General features: G+C 35.2%; 1 protein-coding gene across 1 annotated transcript in view; it reads right to left on the bottom strand.

Moving 5' to 3' along the window:
* Positions 1–5,138: 5,138 nt before the first annotated feature.
* Positions 5,139–12,462, bottom strand: part of WWTR1 (WW domain containing transcription regulator 1) — a 163,758-nt gene continuing 156,434 nt past the window's right edge. Inside the window, exons 5-6 of the mRNA XM_051983292.1 lie at positions 11,570–11,682; positions 5,139–8,977 (exon numbers count right to left, since the gene is read on the bottom strand). Of these exons, the coding sequence (XP_051839252.1) occupies positions 8,793–8,977; positions 11,570–11,682 (298 nt within the window). The 3' untranslated portion in view covers positions 5,139–8,792. The remainder of the gene's footprint in view (positions 8,978–11,569; positions 11,683–12,462) is intronic.

Here is a 12,462-nt window from a genome sequence, read left to right as displayed (position 1 = left end):
AACCTTTGACTGGAGATCCCATAATGGCGCATGTATCCCAAAGACAAAAAGGTCCTACATATACTAAAATATTTTGGGTAGCAGTACTGTGACAGGAGAGAGGTAGAAATGATGGAGATGAGCCTTGATTAAGGAATGTCTAACATATATAGCACAAAAATGGTATGGAATATTATTGACTTGAGAAACAACAACTATAAGGAATTCAGCAAAGTAAATATTCTAGACCAGGGAAAAGAACACATAGAGTGAAATATTCATGGAAAGAAAATAAAATGAACTGAATGCTATGAATGCTATACTTTTGAAGCTTAGCCCTAAAGAAGAGATAAGATCCCTTATTTACAGAAATCAGGGTTATAGATATAGAACACTGCAAAGACTGTCAGATTTGATGGATATTTGTTTTTCTTCTGTTCCTTTTTTCCTTTGTGTTGTAAGGGATGACCTTTTGAGTAAGAGAGATAGGAGGATACAAGCAGAAATGAAGGACTGTGAGAATAAAATATTTAAAAAAATAAATAAATAAAGGTCTGCACCCAGAGAGAGGACTATGGGGACTGAGTGTGTATCCCAACATAGTGTTTTCACTTTTTTTGTTATTTGCATTTTGTTTCTCTTTTTTTTTTCCTTTTTGACTTGATTTTCTTGTGCCACATAATAATTGTGGAAATATGCATAGAAGATTTGCACATGTTTAATAAATATTGGATTATATGCTATCTAGGGCAGAGGTGGGGAAGGGAGAAAAAAATTTTGGAACACAAGGTTTTGCAAGAATGAATGTTGAAAACTAAGCATATGTTTTGAAAATAAAAAGCTTTAAAAATAAAAAATTAAGTAAAAAATAAAAATAAAAAAGATTAAAGGAAGAAAGGATGTACTTATAATAATTTATAGCTACATTACATGTTTCTTCCCAAGAGAATAAGAAATTTTTTGAAGGTGCAATAAATAATAAAGATTATATAATATAATATATAAGTTCAGATGAAGGAGAGAAATAAATTAGAGTAATGGCTGCTAGGCTACTGAAAGTCTCCAGGTATAAACATATTTTTCGTATTCTTTAAAGTTCAATGACTTGAGACAAAGTCTTTAACTCACCTTATCTATGAAGCTTCCCAGCACCAGCACAAAAATAGCATCCAATTGTGAGCAACCTATAGAATTGTATTTCCATACAGGAACAAAGACTTAGATAAAGGTCACATCAGCTTGACTTAGTTGTACAAAACAAGATATTGAGCCACTGAACTGATAAAACTGATAAAAATCACCCCAAAACAAGAAATGGGTTAGAGGTTTTGGCAAGCACTGAGTGCAAATGCTTATCAGTTAATTAATATTAATTTCTCCTCCCTAAAGGAGTTTTCTACTGTTTTAAACCATGGGTTAGATGATGAGGGAGGAGAAACATGTCAAGGAGGAACACGCAATGAAAGAACCAAGAGATCTGTTAATTTCATCATCCCCAGCCAATTGGGGGTGAGGGGATACGTGGGGTGAGGGAGGGATCTTGCACTTCAGGATAGTTAACAAAAGGTTCATTCCTGTGTCTATAAGAGCAGATTCACCTAGGAACTGTATCTGGGTGAATGACCTATTTTTGCAAAACTATAAATAACCAACTAATCATACACTCCTGAGTCCTTTTTATCTTTGCAGCATATTTATAACACTGGTAGGATGGAGCTCCTCAGTGGAGTTCCTTATTGGTAGGAAGGATGGATATTCTCATGTGTCAACCACCAGGGTACCTTCTATCTTTTTCTAAGACCATGATCCTCATGGAACCTCCATCCCTAACTTTCATGGTATCTTCCAGTTTATTAAGCGCTAGCCTGGGGAGAAGATTTTAATAAAGAAACCAAGGGATAATGGAAAACTAGTCTTCTTATCCGCTTATATTCAAATACTCTGAGTTGGGAAGGCTTAAGTCACAGAGATGAGATTAGCTAAAAGTCATGGAGCAAAAAAGAAGTAGAATTTGAAACCAGGTATTTCTGACTGAGTCTATCCCAGTATTCACCACACCATACCATGTCAATTTGACAAAGGCTTGAAGACATCTTTGTACCCCAAATGGAATGGTCAGAGTTTTCAGAATTTTAGATTCCCTTTTAAAATAGTTTTTTGAAGGAGAAAAACAATCACAAAAGAGAAGGTTGTTAAAAGCTAACTCAGATTTTAAAACAATATTGACTGGATGTAAAATTTAACATATATCCATAATGGGATGGTATGATCTATAACTGGAAAGGTTATTAGACGCCTGCTTAATCTTGTTGTCAGTAAATGTGAAGACGCCCAGGAATAGTTAAAACCATGGAACTATGTAGAGCCATATAAATTATATATTATTTTGGCTAAATGAATATGAACAAAATAAAAATGAAATATTGATTTTTAAAAGACATGATATTTCATATTAAGTGATATTGATCAATTTTTTTCTCCCATTCATAAATAATTGTTCTTTGCAATCCTTAACCTAAGGTTTCTGAGAAAGACACCTAGGTACCATGGTGATAACCAAGAGAGTTCGGTGCCTGCAAGCCCCATATGAATCAATAATGTGAGAAGGTGGCTGATAAAACTTCATTAAGAATGGGATAGTTTCCAGGAAGTAGATGACAGTCTAAATATTTACGTTTCAGCTCTGGTTGCCATGTTTAAGGAAGGACGTTGAGAAGCTACCAAGTGTTCAGAGGAGGGTATCCCAGGTGGTTGATATTGGGATGGTTTAGCCGGAAGAAGAGAAGCCTATAGGGAATAGGGGCAGGTGGCAGGTGATCACAAAGGATTTAAGCTATCACCAAGAAGAGTCATAAATTAGAATTGTTCTTTTGGCTCCAGAAAGCTATCAGGAAGAGCAATGTATTAAAATTGCCAAGAGGCAAATTTAACCAGATGTAAGGGGTAAAAAAAAAAAAAAACAAACCGAAAAAAATTGAAGCACTCTCTTATTAAACTCTTAACTGTGTGTCAGGTATTGTGTTAAGTCCAAGAGATACAAAGAAAGCCATAAGACAGTATAATCTAATTTTAAAGAAGCTAAAAAGAGGAGTAGAGATACAGGGCATAAAGTAATCTTGTCACAGATAGGGAAATGACCAGAGGAGGTGTAAGTTATAGAGCTGATTTCATTTTGCTGGATAATGAGTGCTGGAAATCAATATTTTGTTTTAATTTTTTTTCATATTAGTTTAAGTAAAATAGCACATAATTTAGGTGATTCTACATAGTTTTCAACCCATGACTATGTATCTTCACATTTACTGACAGCAAGATTAAGCAGGCTTCTAATAACCATTCCAGTTATAATTCATACAATCCCAGGATAGTTGTGACCAGGTGGGAAATGACGTGAATTTTCTGGGCACTCTTTAAATGGTGGGGGATCGGGAAGGAATTCCCAGATGTCCACCCACACCCCCCCCCCCCAAGCTTTAGGGACAGGGAGTACTGAGAAGTTATGAGTTTCAGAGTTGATTTTATCTCGAACATTGATGTCTTTCTGGAGATCGTAAAATTCAGTAGAACATCTGGGTGGGAAATGACGTGATGAATTCCCTGAATGCACTAAAGTGGCAGAGGATCTGGAAAAAATATGGAAGCAATCCTTTAATATTGTGTAGGTCTAGAGAGAATTTGAAATAATCATATCTTCTAATCCATATTATTTCTTATTTTTAGTGGAAAATGCATCTCTAAATGAATAATTCTGTGATATATCAGTATCTATGGAGGGCAAAAAAAAGTTTCTCAGATATATATCAATAATACTTCATGATTCCTTCTGGAATTCTAGTATAATGGAAAGAAAATATTACTTTTGCTCAGAGAGTATCAAGCACTAAAATCAATTGACAAGATAAGGAAGTAGAGAGAGTCTAATTGGCTCCATGCCTGACTTTGTAAATTTGGGGGGTCTTTGTACATAGAGAAAGCAGCATGTTCCCATGTTCTTGTCTAGTTTCTGTCAAACATGATTGTGGAAATCAGGGGCTCATGGTTCCCACACTGAATCATTAGCTCATAAGAGACCTAAAAGGGCCAAATGAAAAACAAAAATGTTCGTAAATTTGTACCTGGTCTGGATTTTTTTTTTAAGCTCTTCTAAGACAGTATCCACACTCTAAGATATGTTATAGGTACACTACATGAGCCAACATTCACTCAAGATTTTTTGCCCACTAATTCATATACTGAGAATTCTTGCACTTATATGATGGGCTCACAATTACAGAACTATGTAGAACAGGCCCTAAGAAATTTCCCACATAGAAGGGGATGCCTCAGAAGTCAGTGGATATATCCTCACTGGGGCATTTGGACAAAAGCAAGATGATCACCTATAGAACCAAGTCTTTTTCAGTTAGAGGTTGGTCTAAATAAATGATAAGTTCCTTTAAATGCTACTTCCTTTAGGATTCCCCCTTTCCCCGCTAAGTCCTTGAAATTATTTTGCATTTTAATTTGTGAATATTATGTATTTATATGCTGCTTCCCCCCAGGACAAAGTAAGCTCCTAGAAGTCACTGTTTCCTGTTCGTCTTTATATCTCCAATATCTTACATAGGGCTTGACACAAAGCAGGCACTTAAATGTTTATTGAATTGAATTCCCAGCTTTGAAGTTCTGTCATCCAGCAGCCATAAAGTTGGCAGGTCATGAACCGCCAGAACCAAAAAAGAAAAACAAGGAAATTTTCTGTGGTGGAACAGTATTAAATGTGAGTATTTGAAGTATTATTCATCCTGACTTGGTAATGAAAGAACAGAGCCAAAATACTGACCCTGATACTAAAAGAAAAAGAGGTCAATAGGCAGCTTTGAAAGGGTGGCCCTTGATGAATTTGATGTAATAAGCAAACCCTGCATCTCTATAAAGTATATTAGGGACAGTGATATAGTAATATACATTCTTCTCAAAAATCTAAAATAAAATGAAAACTAGAATTCTAAAAACCAATATATATATGCTCCTAAACTCTAGGCAGGCAATTGAAGAAAATGTGTACAGAATTTTCTTTTCTTCCAGAAAAATGTTATACAATCCATTCTTCACTAAAACCTAAAGCTTTCCAGTGAAAAGAACAATACAAAAGACCGAAAAAAGCAAAGACCACCAGCTGAAATTTAATTATATTTATTTTTTTGTACAGGATCAGAGAAAAAAAAAAAACCAGTACCAAACTCTGGGTACAACAGTTTGATCTGACATAGCCATCTAAATTAAAAATAAACACTCACACATATGTCATATAACAAAAATGTAGAAGTAAATTAAAAAATTAAGGCACTAGAACATAAATGGATGTAGTGTATTAGGAAGCAATCTTTTTTCAATCACCCATTTTTCCCATTTAAAATTAATGTACGATGTCTTACAAACAGCATTGTGTCATTGAGTCGTGCTTCTTCTGAGAACTACATTCTAAGAGTGTTGCCAGAATAAAAGCTACAATAGACAACTTTCCTAGTGTTTCATGTCACCAACACTGATGTAGAACTGTCCTGCCTGGCAAAGGCCAACTGTGTGCCCAGGCACTTTGGCATAGTCACTCTGTATACTTCCTGTACACCATGAAAATTGGTTTAAAAAAAAAAAAAAAAAGCATTTCACATCTTTGAATAATGCAGTAAGACACTGTCTAAAAATCACTGCATCGGTGGAAATAAAAACATGAAGGTTTTGTGTAAGAATTCAATTCAAATATCTTTTAAGTCAGAAAAATCATGGGAAGGAATATCTTTAAAATATTATCTTCCCCAAGCCAAAAGTAATTGGCAGCAATACGGATTTTCTTCTATCTCATCATTGTCATTTCAAACTAAAAAGAACTGACATCCTGGCAGTTGCTTTAAAAACCTAACAAAAACTTGTAAGATAGCACCTTCTATTTAATTTGGCGGGATGTCTATGATGATAGTTATCTGAAACTATATAAGAGCTGTTACGGCTTCAAGTTTCTATTTTTTTCTTCCTTCCTTCCTTCCTTCTTTTTTTTCCTTCTTCCCTCCCTCCCTCCTTTCCTTTTTTTGTTCCTGCCTTCCTTCTTTCTTTCATCTTATCTTTTTTTTTCTTTTTGAAACAATGTTTTATATGCCATTAAAAGAACTCTATTTGTCTTTATTCAAGTGATAACACAGTATTCAATGCTTTACTTTATTCTGGGGGGAAATGCAATTTCCTTAATAATAAATGCTCAACTACTTTCTCTAAAAAATAAAGAAAAATTCACCTAATATTTAATAATTCAAACTATAATATACTAGAGAATTCGTTTCTGAAAGTAGACGCTATAAATCCCCAATGTGCTAATCATGTATTAAAAAAAAAAAAAAAGACAATGAGGGATAGCTTTTTCAGATTTAATTTGTTAACCTGAAAACAAGTCTTAAAGAAAAAAAACTTTAAAAAAATACAGTAACACTGCTTAGCCTTGTTAGGTCCCTTGTTCGTTCAAAAAGATTGTTCCCCTCTTTTTTGCAATTATTTCTAGCAAAAGAGGAAAAAAATCAGTGCTCCCTTCAATTTGGTGGAGAAAGAAACATTCCCACACTGCTCTCTTCACCCCCTTCACCTCCACACACACAAACACCCACCTACCTTGGGTGTGAGAAGGAAAAAGTGGGGCAAAGAGTGAAAAAAAAATGAAGAAAATGGGAAAGGGAAAAGAGAGATTAAAAAGGTACGCGTGTGGGGGCGGGGGGATCATCAGACAAACATTTAGGGAAAGGGAGGGAGCCAAAAAAAAAAAAAAAAACTCAACTATTTATTTAGAAAAAAAAAGTTTTTTTGTTTTGGAAGTAACAGTAGTTTCAACCTCATCCTTCTCATTTCTTCTTTTGTCTTTCTCTCCAATGTAAAGTGCACCAAAGTAGTTTTTTTTTTAAATATAATGGAAAAATCTTTTGGTATAAAAATTATCATAGAAAACCATTTTCATAAAATTCTGTTGACACCTTCTATTTGGGTATCTATCACATGAAGTTCTTCTCAACTCTGGGGTATGATTACATGTCTATCCCTATCCATTTCCTAATTTTCAACCTTTCCATATGTTTCCATCTCATTGCTACTTGAACTCTGACCTTTTCACCTGCTTTCTTCCCAACAAGATAAAAGAGTCTCTATTTCTTGTATCTTCTAATACATAAGAAAGAATCTGAATTAACAGACCCTCAACAAATAAACACTTAAATGAGTGATCAGTCTCCCTTCTTTGCTAGGATCTGGAAAATCCTAGCTCGGAGACTGAAATTAATAATAATGCCTTTAAAAAGTAATGCATTTTGTTAATTAAAAAAACAGATTAAATTCATAGATTATAAATAATGACAATTCAAAAAATATTAAAACATTTGAGGACGTCATTGGCATATTTGGGGTGCTGAATGCTAGCTATACTTTATGCACTCTCGGTCCTAAACATCTCAAAAAGAAATTTCTCTTGATTACATGAGAGGTATTGAGTATATGTGATATCATGCCTTTTATACCAATGGTAGCCAGCAAAAAAAAAAAAAAAGGTTTGGATAATAGAATTAGCAGACAGGGAATAATTTGACTGAATTCAGAAACATTTGCCTCCACCATGTACCCTTCCCCATAAAGCAGGCATTTGTTTACAGGTCATTCAGTGATCGGGTTGTTTCACCGATTACAGTTTCATTGATACTGTCTGTTTCAATTCGTTATTGTCTTGGCAACAAGACGACAAGGCTTACAAAAAAAAAAAAAAACATTAAAAAAGGCAACTGGGCATTCATCATCAAGTGGTGAATTGTGCCACACTTTTCTACCCTGATATAATTTAGGATTAATATCCCAGAATCAAAGTAAGTATACTTTGTGGCAGTTGCCACAAATGTATTAAAAAAAAAAAAATTCTGTTGCTAATTATAATCAGTTACAAAATTACAGTGAGTGCTTAATAAAAATAAACATCAAAATCTGAGTTACATTTTATCATAATTGCATGTCGTTTCATTCCACTGGTTCGTTTTCCTAGTGGTGGTGATGGTTAGTACCGATGTGGTCTCTTTTACGACATCTTTAGAATAAAACACTAGACGATCTGCTACTTTTGATATTGGAATTGTTCACTATTTGGAAGCTATACAGTAATATACTGGAGGATAAACTATTAACAGTACTGTCTGTGCCTCTGGAAGTATAGAATAATAATAATTATTATGATAGCCAGCATGGATTCAAAGCTGCGCTGCATTCCATACAGTACTATTTGACTAACAATACGTGATTTCTTGAAAGCTCAAGTTAAATAGTTTTATTTTTTTTACTTTTGTAAAGCTTTTGGTACTAATGTCATAAATACAGCTACTGACCTGCACTTGGGGACTAATGTGGTGCAGGGATCTTGGCTGAAGTTTGTCACGTCAAACTGGTTTTTTCCTTGTTTATCAGCTTTTAGTTTAAACTCACACCACAAGCTTCTCATGGGCCAATGAGAAGAGAGAAGAGGTAAAAACAATTCTGCATGCTTTCTCTCTCTCTCTCTGAAATCTGGGCTACAGGCGTATCTCAGCCAGGATGCTGTAGTAAACAGATGTAGTTATAAAGTAAAGAGAAAATATATATTTATATATTTAGACTTAAGTTCTTGTCAATCAAATCCAGACAACAATTTCAATTGACCACATGGATGTAAAAGAGTTGTTGGAAATCTTGAGTACTTCCTGGGCTCCACCTCTTTTCCAAAGAGGAAAAGCAAATGGAGGATGTGGGGAGGTGGTCTGAGCCAAAGCCAGGAGCTCAGATTACAGCCAGGTCAGGAAGGGCTCACTTTTGTTAAGAACCGACTCCACATCATTGAAGATCGGGATCAGGTCGTCCGACTCCAAAGTCCCAAGATCGACATTTGTTCCAGGAAGACAGTCAAGGAAGTCAGGGAAACGGGTCTGCTGGGCATTTAGGGCCATCGGTGTCTGTCCTACGGTTTCCCCTAGGAGAAATTGTCAACAAATTGTCAACAAAGCAGCAAAAATCACCAAAGAAAAAACTTAAGAAACACCTAAGTCCACTTTTCACTGGAGCTAATTGACTGACACTTTTTTATCATGACACAGAACTCAAAAGACTTGGAGTCAATAAGACCTGTATTCTAATATTACCTCTAATACTTCCTGACTGTGCAGCCTTGGGCAAATTTCCTTACTTTAAAATGGGCATAATAAAAATTCAGAGTAACTGCCTCACATACTTGTTGGGAGGCTCAAAAAAAGAAAATGAATAAGAGCTACATGAATCATTACTATCAGTTCCCCCCGCCCACCCAAAAAAAAAAAAAAGCTAAGCTTCTTAAGGGTAGTAGAAGCCCAGAGCTTCTGGGTTCAAACCTTGACTCTATCCCTATCAATCTATATGAGAGTAGGTGATCCATTGAACATATCTGGCCCTCAGTTTCCTCATTTATAAAACAGGTGATAGAATAACTTTCCAATTCTCAATCCATGATCTTGTCTTCATGTTCCCAGGATCTAGCAAAATGTTGCTAGTAAATGTTGATTAAATGATTGTTCAATAAACCAACTCCCTCTATTACTGGAGAAAATATTAAATACTGCATCACACTAAAATCAGACTATCAGTGTCATGCACAAGAGCTCCAGAGTGTGTTATATCAATTTTGTGTGAAATATCTCTCAGGAGACAAAGGCCTAAGTGGATAGACAGACCAGGAGACAACACAAGAGCATGATACAATAAATGCCAATGGGTATCAGCCCTGCAACTGATCTCTCTGGGCTATTCATCTTTTTCTCTCAGTATTGACAAAAGAAAGCAAAAATTGCCTCCTGGCACATCATCCTTAAGATGGAATGCAGGTATCTCAGATATATTTGGCCATTTCCCATATTATTGTAATAAAAGTTTCTGTTGATTTTTTTAAGTTAGGATTGAGAGGAAGGTCATTGAAAGGAAGCTCCCACATAACAAGTCTAGTCAACACTTTTTCAAAAGTGAAAAAATGTGGCAAGGTTCTCAGGTGCACACCTTAATTTGCCAATGGTCCTTCTTTTCTTAGTCTCTGAGGATCTTTGAGGGCTATAACTACTGGGTATCACTACTTTTGCTTTCTTCCTCCCTTCCCCATTCATTACCCCTCTGTCATTTTCCCCTTGCCACTTCTGCATGATTATGATTGCATTTTACAAATCAATTATATATACTCTGTGATAGGCACTGGTAGAAGGTGGATCTAGTTATTCTGTCACCCAAGCCTCTGTCCATCCCTTCTAGACTGAAATCTGAGGCACTGAGTAAAGTTCATTTTACCCAGAGGTCACTCAGTTTCATCTCTAAACATTTACAGTCCAACTGCATAACAAATTTCCTGAAACCAGATCCCAATAAAATGTCACTTGGCTTTTGGAAAGCCCAAACAAATTGAGCAAGCTCTTCTTTTCTTCTTTCTTTTGCCCATTGAGATGTTTACCAGGCTCAAGCAGACTTCTTAGCTCCTAAGGCTTCCACTTGGCCCTGGAACTCTATGCTCAGATGGCTTACTTGGAAATCCACAAATTCTTCTTTATTGCCTTGACCATACAGATTCTCTTTCAAAATTCTCCATATTACCCATGGTTACAAGGTAATTCATTAAACACATATAGTAAGTGCTTTCTTTGGGTGGAAACAACTGAAAGGTTTTGGTGATTTGGGTCAAGCTGAGTTTTACAACATAATTCCAATTGGGCGGGAGATAAATATTATTGTAGCAATAGCCTCTGTGATGGAATAGCTTTGGTACACTTTAGCAACATGCATTATCCTTCCCTGCTAACAAAGTTAAACTCCATGTAAAATAAAGAAGTTTTAGCTACCCAACTTCTTTATAATTCTTTATAACTCAACTTTATAACATAGGCATGTAGGGAAACAGATTGTCTGTCCACTCAAATCACCACTAAAACTCTATTAGAGTGACCCATAATGGGGAGAATTTGGCACTGGCTTCTCCAAGCATCTTCCAGTGGTGTGCAGAATCTGATGGGTCTTGGTGGTCTAAAGAAAATTTCAGTATGGCCCAAGTTTTATTCTCCACATCTGTTATGTATAGGCCAGACTAGCTTAAATTCAGGAAGATACATATTCAGGTTGAGCCATTGAGAACTACAGAAACTCTTGGAGACACGTACTATACTTAACAAAGGGGACAAAATATGTTGATGGAAGGAATATGAACAGGCTGAAATTTAATGTCTTGGCAGTATAGGAGTCAAAATGATACCTATAATAGGTTCAAATTATATAGGCATATAATATATATAATAGGTATGTAATATATATCTATGTAATAGGTATTCTATAATAGAATTAAATTCACAACTTGATGCATCTATATTATTAAACTATCATTTGTTGCTTTTTAGATTTTCTTATTTTTGTAGTAACAAACATCGGTAAGATGTTTCATAACCCATCCCTATCTTAGAAGCACGTCACAAATATATGAAAAAGCATAACATGGAAACTTGAAAACATCCAAGACTAACCATGAACTCAATAGCTAAAATAACCATTTTCTTCTTCCTACCTGTGTCCATCTCGTCTACGTTGCCGAGGAAATCTTCAGGAGTTGTTGGGATGCTGTAGCAACCTAAGCCTAGGCCACTGTCTGTGCTCTGCTCCCTGGAATGGTACGGTCCACTACAAATTAAAACATGGAAAACTCCTCAGTGTCATTCCCCCTAAAAAGAATTTCAGAGCCCAATACAGGTGGACAAAAAACCAAAATGGGAGCTTTAGGAACCAGACCAACATCATTCTGCCCAGCTTTGAACTGAACCCAGTTCAAAATAAAAATCCCCAATTTATAATATCAAATAAGCAATATTCAGTAAGTAAATTTGTAAGAGTCTTTATCAAGATGAAAAGAAAAATTGGTCATTTGTACTAATTATTGATCTATTTTATGCACAAATTCATTCCTTTTCATTTTAATATAACTTGAGCTTTTAAAGTATTCTTTGTCAGCTGTTGCTGTTTTGAATTTTTTTAAAAAAAATAATACAAATTCTCTATAAAAGTTAATAATCTAGTAAAAGGAAGCAAAAAAAATTAAATAATAAATAGGTCAAATGTGGCCTATGTAATTGAAAAAGGATGCAGAATCTCAAAAGTTGTAAGAAATTTGCAGGATCCACTAGTCAATAGACAGTGCTATATTTTTTAAATGACCAACTTTTCTTTCAACTCTGTCCTTCTTGTTCATCTTTTCCCAGTAGTCTTATAGTTTGTATGCGATATAATATGCTGTGGCTTTCTTAGTTACAGGCATGATTATGATTGCATTTTATAAATCAATTATATATACTCTGGATAAGCACTGGAAATACAAAAAAAAAAAAAAGTTCCTAGTCTCAGTTTATATTTTGTGGGAATAGGGAAAGGGAGGAAAGAATATAGCATGTTCCACAGGAAAATACA

This window comes from Antechinus flavipes, chromosome 3 (assembly GCF_016432865.1).
Source record: "Antechinus flavipes isolate AdamAnt ecotype Samford, QLD, Australia chromosome 3, AdamAnt_v2, whole genome shotgun sequence".
In the NCBI taxonomy this organism is placed as follows: domain Eukaryota; kingdom Metazoa; phylum Chordata; class Mammalia; order Dasyuromorphia; family Dasyuridae; genus Antechinus; species Antechinus flavipes.
The sequence above is the reverse complement of the archived record's forward strand: the minus strand, read 5'-3'. Positions and strand labels throughout refer to the sequence as shown.